Source organism: Amphiura filiformis, chromosome 12 (assembly GCF_039555335.1).
Source record: "Amphiura filiformis chromosome 12, Afil_fr2py, whole genome shotgun sequence".
Lineage (NCBI taxonomy): Eukaryota > Metazoa > Echinodermata > Ophiuroidea > Amphilepidida > Amphiuridae > Amphiura > Amphiura filiformis.
In genome coordinates, this window is record NC_092639.1 from 52,717,732 (window position 1) to 52,739,116 (window position 21,385).

The window sequence follows — 21,385 nt, forward strand, 5'->3', positions numbered from 1 at the left end:
TGCTCAAGTTTGATTGTCTTTCATTATACTGGGTGCCTATTGCGCACAATTATTTTGCCCAAGTGCACAGCAGGTTTGTGCTGCAGGGATTCAAACCCACTACCACCAGCTACCTCACAATTATAAGACGAAAACTTTAAGACTATGTCACCGTGCCCTGATAAACTATGATAATATAATGTTTGTGATATTCAATATTTCAGTTTATAGAAGTACTCCAAGTTTTACTTTAAAATACCATATAAACATAAAATAGAAAAGTAACCTTTGCAATGCTCTAAAAGCTTGTGTGTTTTGCCCTGCTCAAAATAAAGTGCTGCGTGCAAGCAGTCAACATTTGAGCCTCAAGTTTACAAAAGTAATTATACAAGGGAAGGAAAGAACCATGCATTGCACACTAGAACTATAAAGTAATTAGAAAAATAAGGAGGGCACTGTAAACAATGTGTAACACAATAAGCAGACGGTAATGTAATTTCATCAGTGCTCAGTAGAAAGCTTTTACATGGATAGTCTATAGTTGAACAAGGATTTTATTTTAACTGGAGATTTATGTGTGAACAGTTTAAAGGGTTTCTAGAATTACCTTAAAGCACTTTCAGTTTTGGTACAAATATATCATAAAGAAAGAACAGTTAACCCTTTGAACCCTGGCCTACCACATAGTCCCGTACATTCCACCCTGGACTTCCTAATAGACTCGAAAATCACCTCAGCATTTTGCCCATCACGCCAAAAGAAAAGGTCTCCGACCCCTGAAACCCCGGTCTCCCAGATAGCCAAAGGATTCCGATGTAAACAAAACATATCGCAATTGATGTTACGTGAGCCGCTTTAGCGACTCTTCGGGTTTTGACACACCATGGTAGAAGCCTCTATAGCGGCTCATCGGGACTACGGTACAGGTTACCGTGAGCCGCTATGGCGGCTCATCGGGTTCAAAGGGTTAACCAACCCAAATTAAACTAGACAATAAATAAACACATATTCCGACCCGCACACAACGCAAGTTAACAAAAAAATAAAGGAATGTGCCAGCACGTTATTTGAACACGGAAGCGGATGCCCTCACCATTAGGCCACCAGCTCCCACTGATAAACGGTGGTTGAAACTGGGTACTTATATAGCAGTCGAGGTATACAATACACACAAACAAATATTACGCAAGCACACAAGTACAGGTGATCATTACTGTAATCGTAATCACAATCATTCCCCATTTTGTTTTTATGTTCTTGTGGAGATACGTAACACCATTACCTCCTTTACAAATATATCTATAATCAAGGAAAATGATTGGGGTCAGCTAGGCTATAATACAAAACTAGTTACATTTGTAAGATGTCATCTTTTGTGTTGTTACATTAGTATGGCCTTCGTAGCAATTTCATCAATTGTGACTTATCCATTTGTCACTTTTCTGTAAGAAAAATGAAGGATTTAGTAAAAATAATCATTTAATGGCTTTTGATGCACCTTTTAAGGGGGCTGGCATTTTCTTCGGAAGGGGGGGTCCCAAATTTACAAAAAATCGGCATCATTAAAATTGTGATCCCTCCCCCACCACCGATACACCTTACCCCCATAAACAGGCTAAAATTGTAATCAAGGGTGTGTCGGCTGCAAGTTCTTAAAAAAAATTCAGAATTGTAAATTTTCATGGCCATATTTGGAACAAGCATGAAAAATGCATTAAGATGAGTACAAACAAGCCTAGTATTGGTTCAGTGATTCTTGAGATAGCTCTTGCTATTTTGAGAAAAAAATTCTCAAAAGTGTTTATGTTGAGGCCTATGTCTAGCATTTCTTTCATTTTAAATACATTAAGAAATGTGTCAGAGCACTTAATGGTGGGGCTCTGTGTATAATGCGATCAAGCAAGGTTATGTGCAGCGTTGTCGGTTTGTCATAAAAATCAATTTGGTACATCGTCTGCAACACAAAAGGATAAAAATTTATGCCTTTTTGATATGTTCACGCTACATTTATTTGTGCTCTTTTTTTGCATCCCAAACAGCTTCCACAAAAATAACACCTGTGTAATATTCCTTTTGTGTATATGCAAATCGTGAAAAAACACGTTAAAGGCGTTGGCTCTCAAAAAGTTGTTCGAAATTGTGCGAAAAATTGCTCTTTTACAGTACTTTCAAGTCCCATTTTGATGGTATTTTGTGTATTTAGCCTAAGATAAAATGGCAAAGTAAGATAATTTGTTTCGCTTAATGTCACATCATTAGGACTTAGACGAAATTTCATGGTTTAATCTAAAACTCAAGACCACAAAATCAAATGAACTGTTAGAGCTTTATATATTGAATTTATATATTGAATTCCATGCATGGAACCTTGACACCATTACATTATATCATGTTCATAATACCTGTGTGAATTTTGAGTATAAAAATCAAATCATTTGACAGCCTAAGCATTACCACTGCCTTTTATATACAAGTGATACACAAAACTATAACCAGACTTGGAAATGGGAGATAAACAACTCAGAGATCTGATATATAATGAGGGTTAGTGCAGAAAGTCTCTATATGCAATAGCTGCCAGATGCCGTATATTGTGACCCGCTCCCACAAAACCCGACATAATTAAGTCACTAATTTTGAAAATTGAGTTTTTGATGTCATCATTTAGTGTAGGTCTTCAGCTTTCATTTGATACCAAAATTATGTTTCTGGGACATGTGGTCCTCATTCTACGGTCTTTCAACAGGAAGGGGGGAAGCGACACATAAAGAAAAGGCAAATGCAAGAAAAATGGCTTTAAAGTTGTAAAATGACATGTTAAGGCCTTGGTTTGGCTCAGAAAATGCTAGATTTGGGTGCTTTAAACGTAAAAGAATATTTTGTTTTCAATGGTAGGTTAAAGTTACTATATTAAGGAATCAAAAAATAATAAAACTGAAAAACAAAATCTGCAAGGTTTTTCACCCCTTTCCCAACTTTGACTCGCCGTATCTCGAAATGGCTGAGTGCGACTTATGGCAGGTTTCGGCAGAGCAGGTCACATATTGAGAAGTGTGTACAATATTTAGAATGCAGAAATTATCAATTGTCTATATTGGCAGCTATAACAAGTAAGGCCATCTTACACTAGCTAGCACCTCAATATTTGCGATTATTAGGCCAGACAAGATGTATGTGACAGTGTGTATAATCGATGTGTTGGGAGTAATAAGACATGGGCATATATCGTGGTGTCGGATGATAGGAAATGGAAATCGTATCCTATATATAATTGCAATTACAGGATGATCACAGTTGCTATCTGTTTGTTTTGTGTGATGCTGATATTTTGATTAGGATATTATTTTGTGTTTAATTTGTTTTGTATTGTGAGCTGCCTAAAGGTAATTTAAGGATTTGATTAATATGGTTGACTTTTAAATGTGCATTTCGTGATCCACAGCCTCATCACCCCACTTTTCTTTAAAAAATTGAGATTTTTATACATAAATGTCTTGCATTATGCTTTTGTTTGGAAAAACAATATTGTCAAATTTGTATTTACATTCTGGTAACAGAACAAAATTACAACACAGTAATATGGAGCAATGTTATACATAATCATGCATAACTCACTAATCCAAATTTGGAATCAACTGAAATTTTGAAAATAAGATTTTTTTGTGTGTGTGGATATCTACTGAAACATGCCATAAAAATACCCCTTGAAGGTTTTATTTAGATTCTTCTTCTCATAGAGGTTAACATAAAAATGTGTAGAAAGTATTGTATAATTCATGGTGCTGGTTAAAACAAAACTCTTATGATAAGACTTCTATATGACTGAAGGGTTCAAATTTGTTTCAACTCATTTTCCTTTGTGCTCTTATTTCAGATCATAACAGACTACATGCAGCTGATGTCTTACATGCTGTGTACTATTTCTCAACTCAACAAATCCCTGGTTTTACACAAGTCAACCCAGAAGACTTGGATCCTATGAGCAGAAAAGACAATGGTAAGATATAAATGTTTGTGCTTGCATTTGTTTGTTGTTGGGGTGTGCAGTCTGTGCACACACTACACTAAGGGATGGCATCAAAAGCCAACAGCCAGTCGATGGCAGGTGCCCTGGCAGAACCTCCAGACAAACAAGCACCTAGACAAATGACCTTTGTGCGCGTAGTGAAATCAACACTGCATAGCAACAATTTTGCCAGGACACAAACAAGCAGATGTGTTTGAGTCTTACGCCGATTGCCCCCATGAATAACGGTGCAGCAATCACACAAATGAGTGTGTATTTCTAACTCCAGTCATCCCGTCAAAATCACCATGGATATGTGGCTTCACTTGCTGTGGTAAGGGATGAGCACTCATAAGTCTACAGGTGATATGTCTATGGCAGAACCAGCAGTTTAACCATGTTCTATTTTGAATAATAGAATAGAAACCAGGTCTAATTGCTGATTCTGTCAAGGCGTCTACCATTCCTAAACCATATGTATGTGTGCATGGCAGTGTAAGAGACTTAGGTCCATGCATGTGACAACAGTGGACAAACCTTCCCTTGCTTGTGATGGCAGACTATTCCACTCCCATCCCAGATGGCAATGGTAAGTCTTCAACAGTTCTCGGCACTGGAGATGAGATGGCAACCTCAACATATAACAATAATAGTTGCAAATATTTTCAGTAACTGATTATTTTCAAGATAATGATCTTCCTATTGCATAGATTTACACCAAGAACCACACTGGTTAGATTTCAGACATTTTAAATAAAGTGAAACCAGGACTGTAACACTCGTATTCACTCCTTGTACAAAGAGGTGAAGTTACTTCATCATCTGGGAGATTTTTACCCTAAAATTGACCTCCATGTGCAAAAGGCAATGCTGTACATACTGCTTTAATAGTGAACTGTTATTAAAAGAAATACAAATTTTTCATTTAATTTTGTTTTAATGTGGAAAATATTAGACCCACATTTTACTTATTTCATTGAGTTTCTCGCTAATATACATTTGAAAAATGCAAATTTAGACTGTTATGCTATACGACACTCGGTCGTGATTCGATTGTCGTAATTCAAATCTAGCATCATCTGCAGTTCACAAGATTGGCGACAGACTTCATTTGCACAAATGAGTGGCTTAGCCTATTATTATTGCATATTAGTACTCCAAAATTCAAGGTAAAACCTTAGGCTATTCCAGTTGAAATCCATACATGCCTATGTATGACCTTAATCTTCCACACAGGGGGGTGTAGATTTCAAATGGAGTCACCCATTCAGGTAAAACCCCATTTGATATTCACACTCCCTGTGTTCGAGATTAAGGTCATGTCTTCCATACGGGGTGTATGGATTTCAACTGGAATAGCCCATTGACTTGGTATTGATGAGTTCCCATTGTGATGTTCTGATGTAAATACACACTGTTGCCAGAAGTACATTTAAATGGGTTAATGAATTCACTTAGAAGCAAAATCTTTTTAAAGTGACTTAAGACAAATGGGATGGCATGAGCCATATTTTTACCGTTTTGGCCATTTAATTAAAAAAAATGCACTAAACTTTTTAATATTAATACATTAATCTTATATGAAATGGATCCAGGAAGCTAATAATTACATCTATACTCACATAGGTTTTGGGGTTCTTGAGTTTGGCCAATAATATATCAAAACACAATTTTGGGCATTTTCCCCTCCTGAGAACAATCATTGACAGGGGGCAGACATGACACCAAGCCTTGGGATCTCCTTTATTATAGAACCCACACCATTCCTCTTGTGTGTCAGCTTTATTTGTCTCAATATTTGAGTGTTAGGTCATGCTCTCCTCTGCCTCTGACCCACCTTAATATTGTGAAACAATACTCTCCGGGTCTATATATATCTGATGCAAAATCAAGTACTCTCTGAAATAATTTATGTGAATAAAAAACCTTGCCATTCTTGCATTATTATCGTACAAATCTTCAGATTCCATACACAATTTGTTATCTTATAAATCTACTGATTTACCAACACTGCACTTTCTGCTACTTCAATTAAGTCAAACAAACTGCCCTAATTTACCTATCAGAACGTGTAAAGTGCATACAAAATTGATCATTTTTATTTCAGTTTATCGATAGTTGAGCTTTCATAAAGGCCCACCTGCTTCCATGCTTAGCAAATCTATTGGGCTATTACTTCCGAAATCCATACACCTATGGAAGAAATGACCTTAATCTCCCACACAGGGGGTGTAGATTTCAAATGGAGTAACCCATTCAGGTAACCCCATTTGTAATCTACACCCCCTTCATGGAAGATTCAGGTCATGTCTTACATAGAGGGTGTAAGGATTTTAACTGGAATAGTCTGTTTTCCTCTCGCCAACAGCATCTATGCAGCATGAATCAAGTCAGCCTAAATGTAGTATCAATAATTCCTAATACGCTTAAAGCTCTTTTCTGTTGTTAGAAAGTTACATAAGCTTTAAGCATCGCTCTGTAATGTTCTTAAAACATTAATGCGTTTACTGCAAAGTGATTTTTTTCTTTTCTTTTCTGTGCTTTTGATACATGAATTTGTCAATAGTGCTAAAAGCCCATGTGGTTTTAACATTTTATAGAACAATTGATAAGATCGAGCAAAATGAGCCGAAGCATGTGAAATTCATTTTTATGATACTGCTATTTAAAACAATGTTGGCACCTTTATTTTTTGTGCTGCAGGGACACTTGCATGTAAAATGTTTATATCTCGGGAACTATGCATTTTTAAGTGCATTAAAACTTTGAATATAATACCGTACTGACGCGAGCATTATAGTCCCACCTTCGAGTTTTGTGTTTTTAATATGAAAATTGATACTTTGTTTTCATGTCATACTCTATTAATGATATCAAAATGCATTGAATTTGAATACATTTTGATATCATTAATAGAGTATGACATGAAAACAAAGTATCAATTTTCATATTAAAACACAAAACTTTCGTCAAAATTCAATTTTTTTTTTTTTTTTTTTTCAAGCAATCCTAGCATTTAGGTCTAGGTCCAGGGACACTCCAAAGCCGAAAAAATAAATAACTTTTTTTTTTAATTCGAGTATAGTCCCTCCCCCAATTTTGAAAAATGTTCACCCAAAAGCGGGGTGGGACTATACTCGAGTCAGTACGGTATGTGACATGATCAAGGGGAACGAGCCGGATGTCGCTAATATTGTTTTTTGAGAGATTGGCAAAAACAGTGTTCAAATTCTTGTTTGTTTTCAGTCATTGATAAATTGCTCATAACTCATAACCAGATGTGCAATTTTTGTACCCAAATATTCAAAGGTCATTCTATGAGTGTACAAGTATATTGGGGTTACAGAACTGTGTACTGATAGATGAGCATGTTTGAGAGACTAGTGTTAATTTTAGGCTTAGAGTAGTTTGACTGTTTTGAACTCAATTTCATTTGTTTGTACACAGGGTCGCTGCGTTTTGAACTCGCTTCATTTGTTTGGAAACAGGGTCGCTGCGTTTTGAACTCGGGTTTCATTAGTGTGTAAACAGGGTCGCTGCATTTTGAACTGGACTTCAGAAGTCGACTTTTCTAATGACGACCCAGATCAACAATTGTCAAATTCAAACTCGACTTTTCCAGTGTAAATAAACACACAATTAGAAGTCGAGTTGGTAATGGTTATTTGAAGCATGAGCAAGTGATGGCGTTCCAAGTCAAAATTTGTTTTGAAGTCTACTAGTAATTTATACTAATCCTTACAGTCATAATTTGAATTTGATGTCGCAATTGATGTCGACTTCTCTGTGTGTAAACAGAGTCTTAGAGAATAAAACTAGTGGAACAAGGTGGTGAATGCCACGACATATGCTTGCGTGTAGTTGTCATATGTGATGTAATCAAGCAAAATCAGTTGGAAGCCGGAAATTGATTTTGAGATATAGCCAAACAAATAAAGTATTTCCTTTTGTTTCCTATTGTTTTTCAAAACTCTTTAACTGCTCATATCTTTTGAACTGTTTGTCCAAATGTAATGAGCTTTTCTGCAAAATGTAGCTTTGCAAATGGTGTTTACAATCCTATAAGAAACTGAAAATGGAATATGTCCGACTTCATACTGATTTTGCTTGATCATACCACATTATGTAGTACGTGCATATCTATTGCGAGATATAACACGGTTCAGATATGAGGATAAGCCATTCAGATTGCCAAGATTGTTAAAACTGTTACGAATTCTCCTTTGATCCGTGGGAGTGAAATCTATGTTGTGGTCATCATAACAAAACAGTCATGTACTCAGTTCTAGAAAATGTTGGATAGAAAAGTTGAACCCAACCTATATCAGTCCAGAAAGCCCATAAGTGCTGCACACGCTCTGCACCTGTCAGTCACGTTGAGTGCATTCCCTCATCCTGATCTCATACTAATGGTGAGCCTGAAAACTCCTTCGTCGTGGGGTGTATCACATATTGAAGTACATTGATTTTTGGTTATTTTCCTGACATTTGGCCAGTATATGGTCGAATCCAACAAAAAGTGTACACGGCGTGTTCAGGGCCATAACTTAAAAGTATTAATCAATTGGCATTCGTTTTTGTATTGTGTTTATTCGCCTTGATCATACGCTTCAACCCATATATAATAAGACCCCTTCTGTGAAAAACTTAGACACAGAGACCCCAAAACATGCTATTTTTACCCATTTTTTCAAAATATTTCTTACAGTATTTTTAAAAACATCTAAATCAGTTATGAAAAGAAGTCATTGGATTGAATCTATATTGATTTCCTGAAAGGTGTGTATTCAAAAATTGCCTGTTCAATTTTTCTCATATTTGTACATAATTATGAATTTTTGTGATAATTTTTTGAGTGGTATTTTTTACATTACCTACTGAATACAATTTTTCATAGCACTAGATATATCTTAAAAAAATGGAAATCACTAATAAATGCGCAATTGATACAAGCTTTGATATGTCCAATACTGAAATGCATTGCATTCGGACATCTTTATTATTGTGTATAGCTGCCAGAAATTCTAAATGGCACAAAGGTAGGTTTGGTAAAAAATTTGCATTACCTCCGAATACATGTTAAAAGCTGTGCCATTTCCACAAAGTGAGAGAATAGTAAACAATAGTTAAGCAATAGGTGCAGGGTAATACACTCTTTATTTCTACCAAGTTTCAATAACCTGCGTTTAAATATTTCTGAGATGTCAACAGTAAAAGCAAGTATTCGTAGGTAAATTTCGGTAACCGAATGTTACCTACGAATACACTTTGACATCATGACAGTATTGTGAAACACCGCCATTCATGCCAATGCCCATATTGGTACATAACGAAGGCCTGTATGTTTGCTATCAAATCATATGTCAATGAAAGTTGCGAATTCACATACATGCCCACCATGCAAAACTGAATACGGCTTAATTGGTGAAAAATATGTACTGAAATAGACGACGGTCTGCTCATTTGAAAGAAAAATCAGATTCAAAGAAGATTAGAAGGGGATAAATACTTGGATTTGTCAACTGTCATGTGTGCTTCATTTTAAATGTTTACCGACCTTCTGGTTTCTGAGTAATTTGTGTCCAAATTGGTTTATTCGAAGGTAACTTTTGACGTTTTCGCTAAGGTTACCTACGAATACCATGGAAAAAACGACTGTTCTCATTGTCTCATGATCTAGACAACACATTGATGGACCCTGGTATGAAGCTAATTGTAGTTGCCCTCAAACGAAAGGCCACAAGACGTAACTGACTCCAAGATGGACTTCACAAGTCTGCAATAACGGTTTTAAGCGATTTGTGTGCAATTAAGCAAATTAAAGTCACTTTAGTGCCTTTGTTTCTTACTTCAATCCTCTTTCAACCGCCAGAACCGACATTATTAATACATGATAGGGTCTAAAGTATCAATAAACGCACATAAAGAAAATAATACATTCAAAGTGCTTTATAAAATGAAGTTTTGATTGCGATATCCACCAAAAGTCTAATTCTTACCTACAAATACTGAAATGTTACTTACAAATACAGCATAATATATGAGATGTGTAATGAAGTGTCCCTACCAATGGAAATTAATTGTCAAAAACTTTAAGCGGTACCCCAGGACACTATTATTACCCATATACGGATTCATTCAACAATTATTTATTATGTAAAATTGCTGATTAACTACTTGTATATCAAAATGAAGTGGTCAAAATCTTGCTAAAAGCATCAACATTTTTTTTATCTAAGGTAATAGCATTTATTCATTTGGACGTACCATCTGAAAGAGATCTAAAACTACCATTTTATTAATTCATTACCATAATAGCAAAATTAAAACCTATAAACTCAATATAGATATTGTTAAATCACTCATGTTACCTACGAATACCGGGTTTCTTCACCTTTTCATTGTATAAAGCGTTAGGTGTATGCGTATAATTCCTAATATTCTTGAAAACATATATCATACTGTTCTTATACAATGTGTAAATTGATTCACACTCATTTGATAAATAAAATACAGAAACTGACCTAAACTTCATTTTCAAAAATAAACTAGCATAAATTGACTAAGATCATATTGATCGCGTTATAAAAATAAAACAAATATTTTCTGGTTGAGCTAGCATTTTCCTGACACCCTGTGGTCTACATTACACGAAAAAAGCGTTAATGGGAATATTCCATTTGTTTTAGGTTGATTAGTATTGCGATAGTGAAAGCATCCTAGTGGTATTCGTAGGTAACATTGGGTTTTGATATCACATTTACTATCACACGTCCTGGATTTATTTTTCAAGATTAGTAATGGCACTTTTGGTTCCTATAAGGCCAATATGTCATCAATCAATGGGCAAAAGGAAAAAATTGTGGAGACATTTTTATTTCGGACGTTTATTTTTGGCCCGTGGACACTTTTGGTTGGATTCGACCATATGAAGAGCTTTGTTGCAAAACCCCTTACATCCACTTGAGCTATTTTGAGAACACATCAAAAAAATCATCAAAAAAGTCACTGATATACGGGGGGTTTTAAACAAAAGCAGTTTTTGGCAGGATGTTCATCCTACCCAAGCATCCCGCCAAAAACTGCTTTTGTTGCAAACCCCCATATATCAGTACTTTTTTGATGATTTTTTTATGTGTTCTCAAAATTGCTCAAGTGGATGTAAGGGGTTTTGTAACAAAGCTCTTAAACATAACAACTTAACCCTGGTAAGAGCAATAAAAGAATAATTGATAGAAAAAGCTTATGATATGCTGGTACTTGTACTTGATGCTCACAAGTGCATGTATGAGCATATTGCATGGGCAGACACAAGCATATGCTTGCAACTAATAGTTAAGTGTCTTATAGTTGTTATATATATTCATCTGTGAGTAGACAATAAAATGCAAAGAAGTTGAAATTAGATATAAAAATGAAAATTGAAATAACTGCAGTACCTCACATTACAGGGGTGACATACCCCAATATTAAACCTAAATTCTAACTATGCAAATACCGTAAAAACTTGATAGTTAGCATATGTGCTTACTATCGAGCGCTTTTGAAAACATGAAATTGTACAAAGTCCAGCGCTTTTCCAACTGAGCTAATGGGGTTGAGACACACATTTGCAGGTTTACTTGTTCGTATATAACTATGTTTATCAATGATTTGCTCAAAACCCTTTACACATTTGTGGATGTGGCTCTTCATGTTTGCATGTTTTAAAAGCACTCAATAGTAAGCACATATGCTAACTATCAAGTTTTTACGGTAATGGTTACCCCTTGTTCTACACTGACCTTCAACATTTCCCAAACCTTATATGTTACAGAGATGCCACGTTTCAGGAAATTTCCTGATTTCAGAAAATTTTTAATCAATATTTCAGGAACATTTTGCTGTACCCTTCCTGTGCAAAAGAATAAGGAAAAGTGCATTTTCAGGATTTTTTCCATGCATTTTAGGAAATCTTGACAACACGAAGTGGCATCTCTGATGTTAAATACAGGATGTGGGGGTGATTCTGTTTTGTGCCTGAAAATGTATTTTAAGGTTGGTCTTAACCCAGGAATTATGGACACTTTCGGGCCTCATAACTGTGAAATTGTTGGTCTAAAGTATATAAAAGTATACGGTACATATTTAGAATGGCAATGACTTGATAAATTTGGACCAAAATGCTAATTTAGGCCCAAAGTCCCCCCAAAAAATGTTTTTTGGCCCTCTTCTTTTTCGGTAAACGTAACAAAAAAATTCTTGGGCCACATTTTTTTAAAAAAAACTAGATCAAAATATCTAGGAGCCATTTTTTTAAAAAAATTTTAATTTTGACCAACTTCATCAAAAATATTTGAAATTTGGGTGAAAATCAGGCTTTTTTATGATTTAAGCATTTTTTTTGACCATTTTGGGTTCAAATTTCTTTAAGTTGGAAAGTTTCCATAATTCCTGGGTTAAGACCAACCTTAAAATGCTATTTTAGCAGCACTTCCTTTCACATGTTTCACGATTCCATTGAAATTAATTTACCGCAGTAGCAAGTAGCTGACTCTAAATGCCAATTTTATAACAAGTATGAATATTAAAATCTATCAAATGGTAAACTGCAAATTAATATGCTGGTGAAAGAAAAGGGGAAAACCCTGCATATACTGTATAAGTGTTAATTTTCGCATACATATATTTTCACGATTTGGAGTGAGAGACACATTTTTCCCGAATGTTATTTTCGGGATTGCCCAGCCTTCCCTATACTTGTAATACATTATTGCATACATTCTTGAGGCGTTATTTTCATGGTTGGAGCTCTAATCACGAAATTCTCTAAAATAAAACCTTCACGAAAATGACTACTTATACAGTACTCTCATCTACCTGTGTCTACAGTTTTGTTTGCCTCTCATATGATGCGAGATTGGGAATATGGACATATTCATCTGATAAAATAAAAGAAATGGTAGATACATTTATACTGGGAATACAAGTTGATTTAGATTTATACACTATTGAATTCAGTCAAATACAGTGCCAAGTATGGGGTTAAGGGTTATATTTGATTGGGATTTTGAAAGTTGTATCGAATGTTGCTGTTGCTTTTGTAACATGCAGCAAACCTGGTCATGCTCAAGTTTAATGTCATTTCCAGTCATTCTGAATCACTCGGAGTTCATTCACTTAATGTTCCACATACATTGCTTGTCACCAACATTTCTGGATGATCACATTTTTGATTTAGTCTCAGTTGATCATCAAACTGCCACTTCTGGTTTATATTTTGCAATTTAAAAACCTTGCAAAGATAAGGGACTGTTCACAAACACTTGTAACAGGGAGGCCTGATGTAAAAAAAAGGGGGGCTGAAAATTTGTATCCTTCTGAAGGGGGACCTTTAAAATATCACCTTAATTTTTCTTGTAGAACATGAGTTTACACTATTTTCTATGGGTTGATGTGCATCTTCATGGCCAAAAAGGGGGGCCCTGAAAATTATTTAGGTCCAAAAGGGGGGCCCTGACATAAATATGTGAATTTTCTTCCTGTTACGGTTATTACTGGATTTCAACCACCAGGTGATATAGGGTTTGGGTTAGGGTTAGGATCAGTGGCGTGGATTTCTTTTTGACATTGGGGGGATGGGGTTGGAAAAATTTCTTGAAGTATAGTGAATTTAGCACCTTTTGGCGACATAATAAATTTACGGTACAAAATTTTGCCATTTTGTAGCTAAACTGTTGAAATATGGTATAAAAATGGAATAAATTGCACTTTGGGGGCTAAAATGGCCAAATATGAGGTTATTTTGGTCAGAAACCCACAGGCGTCAACATTGGGGGGGATGATTGTATGGACCATCCCCCTGGCAAAATATTGGGTGGGGATTTATCTATGTAGGTTTAGGGTTACGTAGGTCAGCCCAGCGGTTGGAAAACGGCCACTAATCCCCCGTTACAAGTGTTTGTGAACGATCCCTAACTATCATATGTACATCTCATATCATGCAGCTGTAAAAAGGTGGATATACATCGCTCAGACTGCTGGAGAAACATATATCTAGACAATATCAATATAATAGTCTGTGTCCATATAGGTTTCATCAATTTCTCTATTGCAAATATCACTATTTGTCATTTTGGTCTGTTGCAGTTTTCAAAGTAAGGCCGTTTAATTTGAGGAAGTACGAGACCAGGAGGAGATATCTTACACATCCCACAATGCATTTCTCCCATGTCTATTTTCTGTACTGATTTGCTATCAATCAATCAAAATATCTGAGTTACCAGAGCACTTCAAGATCTTGCAAAGTATGTTTATTTCTTGACTATCGGCCCACGTTTAGCCAGTCTATTCCCAAAATGAAAACAAAGGGAGCCTGTACAAAGTAATGGGAGCCCGGAGGGGGTTCTCCCTGGTTGAAGGTATATGGGGATGTGCCACGGTTTTGGGGTACCTTTTTCAGCAATTTTGGTATATCAATGGGTGGGTTTTCGGTGGAGACCAATGCGCCCAATTGGGTGCATTTGGGCCAAAGCGCCCAATTAGGGCAAATTTGAGTGCTTTTTGGGTGTTTTTTGTGAAAAATTGGTATACTGATGGGTGGCAAAAACAGCAAAAAAGTAGGTATGGAGAAAGTCAGTATCCGAAAGTCTGTGTGGCACATCCCCGTACATTTTTTTCAAAGACCCTCCCCCCCCCGGTATGGGAGTGTCATTTGATGAAATGAGCTGATGTATCATGTTGCAAAGGATTCTGGGAAGGGTAAGATATTTTCTCTGTACTAGCCTATCACATTTGATGGTTGAATACTGATTACACATTTGCTTTCATGAGCTTGATTGTCTACACGCTTAAAACAGGGTCGTCAAATAGTGAAATAAGACATTGTCAAATTTGACCCCAAATCATGTTAAATTTGACCCAATCTGTGTAAAATGTGACATTATTTGGGTTCAATTCTACATGATTCCTGGTTGAATATGACTAGATATCGTTTGAGAACCTGTTTTTCAATCTCCGATACATGTATAGTAAACTTTGCAACTCTTGTAACTAATTTTTTTTAAAGTGCAATGATTTATAGTGGGCTACACACAGGCACAATGCCTAGACTAAAACTGAGAACAGTTCCGGGTGCCATAACTGCAACGTCTCGCTACAGTCTGTCCACATAGAAGTACAAACCAAATCTGTGGCATCGGGGGTCGATGGGGTCGATGCTTTGCGTCATACGCGAGCGCGACGCGTATAAAGCGTGGTGCACAAATCGCACGCCAAAGAAGCATTGCACTGGAATAATTATTCTCATACCTCCAGTTTCCGAGGTCTATTTACTTTGTACTTTGTACTTCTAGGTGGACAGACTATACAATAGGAACTATCTGAATAGCGCTTCGCTTAGCTCTGATAACTCAACATCAAGACTGACTTCCTGTTTACGATAGAATCTGGAGATGTAAATAATTTGAATGATTTTTAAGTTTTGTCGATTAACAAACAGCCGTTTTGAAACTGTGGGATTGACTTGACATTTTGAGTGCAGCCTAACAGCAAGAGCACAATTAGAGCATAGGTGAAGGATGTTTTCTCTTTGAAAGAGAGAGAGAGAGGAGGGAGACAGAGACATAGAGTTGAGAGGGGTAGAGAGAGAGAGAGATAGAGAGGCATGTGAGAGAAGATTGAGATTGCAAAACTATTGAACAGAGAAATTAAATTAAAATGAAACATTAATTTTCTACTTTCAGTTTTAATATAGAAGGTATATTCATATACAGTGGCATACCCAGGCCGCTCCTATCTGGGGGGGGGGGGCTGGAGAAAAGGTGAATTTATCAACAGCCCCGAAAAGGTTGACCCAGTATCTTTTGGAATGGTTTGAAAAAGTGAAGAGAGAAAAAAAAAAGCGCTAGCAACCTAAAAAAACTTTTTATGTATATATTTCCCAATTTTTCCGCCCTTTTTTCTTAAATAATAATATTTGAAATATAATATTTGCCACCCCTTCTTCTGTCGCTCTTTCCTTTTTGCTGCCCCTGCTTTTATCCCGGTCGCGCCCCAAAGCCCCCCCTCAATATAATGCCAGTATGATATGCAGCAATATGTAATATGTTTTCAGTATTTGGTTAAAATTAAGAACTATTTATTGACTGTGGTAATTAATTTTTGGAAAGATTTTTTTATTACATTGTTAATGTCACCAGTAGACAGTATTAATAATGAAATAAGACGTGCCTTGAATATTCGATGAAGCAAGGTTCAACACACTATTGAAGACATTACCGTAAAAGAAAATATTTTCTGCCATTAATTTTTGTGCTTGTCAAAGACCCTGTTCACATTAGAAAATTTCTTCATTCGACGAAGATAAGTTAATCTTGATTAACTAATTAAGCATGCGTACACATTATGCTGAACGAAGACCGAATGAAGACATTGCACTGTACACATTTAATGAAAATTAACGAAGCTCGAAGGAAGCTATTAACGCCCGGCTATAGTAAAACCGGCGAAGGTCACTTGTCACATGTTCAATTTCCTTCGTTGAACGAAGCGAGCGTACACATTACAAAATTAGCTTCGTCAAACGAAGTATTCCTTCGTCAAAACAACCTTTTTAGCTTTGTTGAACGAAGCAGTTTTAATCTTCATCGAAGGAAGAAAAGTGCGTACACATTATAAAAACAATTTTTAATCTTCGTTCGAGGTTCGTCGAAAGGAGAAAATTTCCTAATGTGAACAGGGTCAAATATAAGCTGTTTCCCATTTTTTTTAATTCATGATTTTATATTAAATTACCTTATTAAGGGCCTAAATTTGCTGGTAGGGTAAAACTTGTTTAGGGGGTGTTTAAAGAAAATTTGGTCACGCATGCATACACTATCATACTTGAGTGCCCCGAATATGATTAGACATCGCCTGAGAACCTGTTTTTCAATCTCCGATACATGTATAGTAAACTTTGCAACTCTTGTAACTAATTTTTTTAAAGCGTAATGATTTATAGTGGGCTACACACAGGCACAATGCCTAGACTTTGATCCTGAGACGTATATACCTAATTCGTCTCAGCTTTGATCCACAAGCCTCGGCACACTTTACTTTTTGTCGCTGACCACTACGGCCTCACATCATTCCATAAACCATTTAACAACAAATCTGGGACTTTGCTACTTAGAAGCGCACACCCTAGACATTCCACATTCCAGACAGCTCCCCGAGTTGCGTATGGGTTACAACAAGAAAAAGAGCATAATAAACCACCGCAGGGGTTTGAACCCGCACGCAACCTCTCGCACCATAGTCAAATGCTTTATAGATTGACTGTAAGCCCAACTGCAAGTCACATTCACTTGGCAAATCACTTGAAATTAACAAGATCACATCAGGGTTAAAGTTTTGAAATTAACAGGCATGCTACAAATTGCACTTTTGGAAACGTTAAGGCGGGCTGTCAGGTGTGCTATTAAATTGTACTCAGTAAGAAGATTAGGAATTGAAGTATTTGCACCCATGTGCCTTAAAACTCAATCCCTGTCACATGCTACTCTTTAAATTTAAAAGAGTGAACAAAAAAAACTCTAAAAGTGACTTTCACTCTTTTTGGAGTTCATAAATACTCACTCTTTTGATTCATTCTGTTACACTTGAGAGTATAGACGAAAACTGAGAACAGTTTCCGATGCCATAACTGCATCGTCTAGCACACATCTTGCTATACTTTACATTAGGAACTATCTGAATAGCGCTTCGCTTAGCTCTGATAACTCAACATCAAGACTGACTTCCTGTTTACGATAGAATCGGGAGATGTAAATAATTTGAATGATTTTCAAGTTTTGTCGATTAACAAACAGCCGTTTTGAAACTGTGGGATTGACTTGACATTTTGAGTGCAGCCTAACAGCAAGAGCACAATTAGAGCATAGGTGAAGGATGTTATCTCTTTGAAAGAGAGAGAGATAGAGGAAGAGAGGGGGAGATAGAGAGATAGAGGGAGAGTGGTAGAGAGAGAGAGAGAGGGGTGTGAGATTGGAGATGGAGATGAGATGGAGATTGCAAAACTATTGAACAGAGAAATTAAATCAAAATGAAACATTAATGTTCTACTTTCAGTTTGAATATAGAAGGTATATTCATAAACAGTGGCTTACCCAGGCCGCTCCTATCCAGGGGGCTGGAGAAAAGGTGAATTTTGCCGCACCTTCATCAACAGCCCGAAAAGGTTGACCCAATATATCAAGTGAAGAGAGAGAGAAAAAATAGATATTAGTGCTAGCAACCTAAAAACACAAACTTTTTATCTATATTTCCCCTTCTTCTGCTGCCCTTTACTTGTGCCGGCCCCTGCTTTTACCCAAGGTGTCACACCCCCAAAGCCCCCCTCAATATACATGCCATGTATGATATGCAGAAATATGTAATATGTTTTCAGTATTTAGTTAAAATTGAGAACTATTTATTGACAGTGGTAATTACATTTTGGAAAGGTGTTTTATTACATTGTTAATGTCACCAGTAGACAGTATTAATAATGAAATAAGACATGCCTTGAATATTCAATGAAGCAAGGTTCAACTCACTATTGAAGACATTACCGTAAAAGAAAAAATTTCCCCGAAAATTTCCTGCCATTAATTTTTGTGCTTGTCAAATATAAGCTGTTTCCCTTTTTTTTTAAATTCACGATTTTAAGTTAATTGAATTGACATATACACAAGAGAAATATATTTGCGTCTTGTTATTTTCGCGGTAGCAGCTTGAAATGTGAAAATAAATGTAGCGCAAAAATGTCCACTTTTATAGTATCTGATCAAACCATGGCAATTTTGATATTGAAATGCAGGCAAAAATATGGAGCAAAAAACATTAAAATATATAAGAAAATTGGCTGTGGAAAAACTCATAACTTTAAGTACTTCAGTAACTGGCAAGTTGATATTGCTAATAACTCAATTTTCAAAATTGCTTCCTTTCCCATCTTAGTATATTAGATCCTGTCTCATTTTGCAATAATAAAACATGGCAAAATTTATGTAAAAAGGTCGTCGTACTCATGTTCCGACTTTATGAAGTTATACAGAACATTAGATACATCATAGGCAATAAATATGGTTGTGTAACCTATGTTCACAGCTAATTAAGTTGCCAGGAAAATTAGGTCAACATTATGGTGTTTCGTGACTATCAGTGTGAGAGAGATTGGCTCGATTTGTCTCAATTTTGTAGAGCTTGGATATGTATTGATGCTGCCACAGATCTGTGATGTAGTAATAAGTCATGCTTATCATGGCTGCCATATATGTGTGTTTATTGATATCTTGTAGACGTTAGGCTTATTAAAGGTAACAGACATGTCTTCACACAGAATGAATCTAAGATCTGTTTACACATATAGAAATCAACTTCAATTATGACATTGGATTGAGATTGCGACTAAGGATTAGTATAAAGTATTTTTGTTGAAATGGGTGTATACACAGAAATCAGCTAAAATAAATTTCTTACTCATGCTTCAAATAACCATTATGAACTCAACTTCTAACTGGGCGTTCATTTACGCTGCAAAAGCCGGGTTTGAAGTCGAGTTTGAATTTGGTGAAAGTTGCTCTGGGTCGAATTCAAAACACAGTGACTCTGTTAAACGACTTCAGGCTCTGTGTAATTTTAAAAGTTATCATCGTCAACTTGCAGAATTATCAAGTGTGCAGTGACAAGATGCTTACTGGGCTATTCTACTTGAAATCCCCCCTCCCCTGTGGAAGAGCAGGCTAAAGTCTTCCACAGGGTACGTGGGTCACACTACTTTTGACATGTTTTAGAATAGAGAATTCCATTTGAAAACTCATAAAAGCCATATTCAAGAGGAATATAGGTCTAAAAATAATCAACCCTAGCCGATTCCATTTGAAAAACATACTCCCGCTGTGGAAGACTTTAATTTTAAATCTTCCCGGTAAGGCAAGTTATGGAATAGCCCTTTATTAAAGCCAGTGCAATAAGCAATATTCAACATGACTGGTTATGGATGACAGCACACACAACAATTTCAATGGTTTTAAGTGCAACTTGGGTATAATTACATCTTTTAAATTGAAAGTCTCTATGGCAACGTATTTGAGATAAAATGTCAAATGTGCAGCACATTAATTGGGTGTTTCGGCTGTTTGCTGTATTAGTTGGAAAATTTGATGCACATGTTTAGAATTCTGATCTTGGGTAGTGACTCTTTGCGATATATTTTCAGTTCAAATAATTCCATAAGGTGGCAAAAACCACCCATTGTACGGACAGACAGAATTGCTAAGTAGGGTTGGTCGGTCGGTCAGTTTTTTGTCATTTCTGGAAATTGCTTACTGAAATGAATAAAAGCTGGGTCACTCCATATCAAATCAAGGAGGCGCCCCACCTTACCCCCTCAGATTGGCTTCATATTTTAGTCATATGTTGTACCTGTAAAAATATTAAAAACCTGCAAATTTGAGGTCTGTAGCTCTTACGGATTTTCTGTGGCAGGCATTAAAAGTTGGAGTAGGGAGGTCTAAATTTTGACCCAAAAGTTACCCCGTAAATAAATTTCATCTTAGAGAGTCTGTGCCTTCTTTATAAAAAAAGAAGAAAGAGAGGTCTGAAACTTTGCATACACACTAACTGCATGCCCAATTTGTCAAAAATAAAAATAAAAAAAAAATTCTGTAATTGCGCGTTGTGTCACGGGTTCATTAAATATGCAAGAAAAAATGTAATGTTTTGTAAACTGTCAAGTTTAGCCCCCTAAATTCACATTTTTGTCAGATTAATTATTTTTGTTGTCACCGATGCTATATATAGGATAAATACAATGCATACCCAAAAATTGGGGTCACAACTCATTTACATTTCTCGAACAGCGCCTCACGAAGATGAAATTTATTGCAAATTCAACATTTTCAGGGGGCCCAAAGTCGATGTGGTCCACCTTCAAAATTTATAAAACATCACTTTTATATAACTACTAGTCTTAAATTACAACTTTGCTAAGTCCCAGTAATTGTATAGGTTGACTTCATATAAAATGACAAGCCCAAAGTTGACCATTTTCTTATGATTGCATGTAGTGCAAATGTGCCGAATTCGGAAGGCTTGAAAGTCAAATTGGCCACAATATTAAAAATAAATGATTAGATGAGTAGTTATTGGCCCTATTTACTTGTATTTCCATTTCGTGTTCAATATATACAGATTTTCTATGGTAGCCATTTAAAGTTGGAGTGCAGCGCCCTCACGAAGATGTTTTGTAAACTGGCAAGTTTAGCCCCCTTAAATTCACATTTTTTGTCAGATTAATTTTTTTTTTGTCACCGATGCTATATATAGGATAAATACAATGCATACCCAAAAAATTGGGGTCACAACTCATTTACATTTCGAACAGCGCCCTCACAG

General features: G+C 36.1%; 1 protein-coding gene across 1 annotated transcript in view; it reads left to right on the forward strand.

Annotated features, from left to right (window-relative positions):
* LOC140166388 (cGMP-inhibited 3',5'-cyclic phosphodiesterase 3A-like) overlaps positions 1-21,385 on the forward strand; it is a 225,972-nt gene that overhangs the window by 166,562 nt on the left and 38,025 nt on the right. Inside the window, 1 exon segment of the mRNA XM_072189839.1 lies at positions 3,854-3,976. Within this exon segment, the coding sequence (XP_072045940.1) occupies positions 3,854-3,976 (123 nt within the window).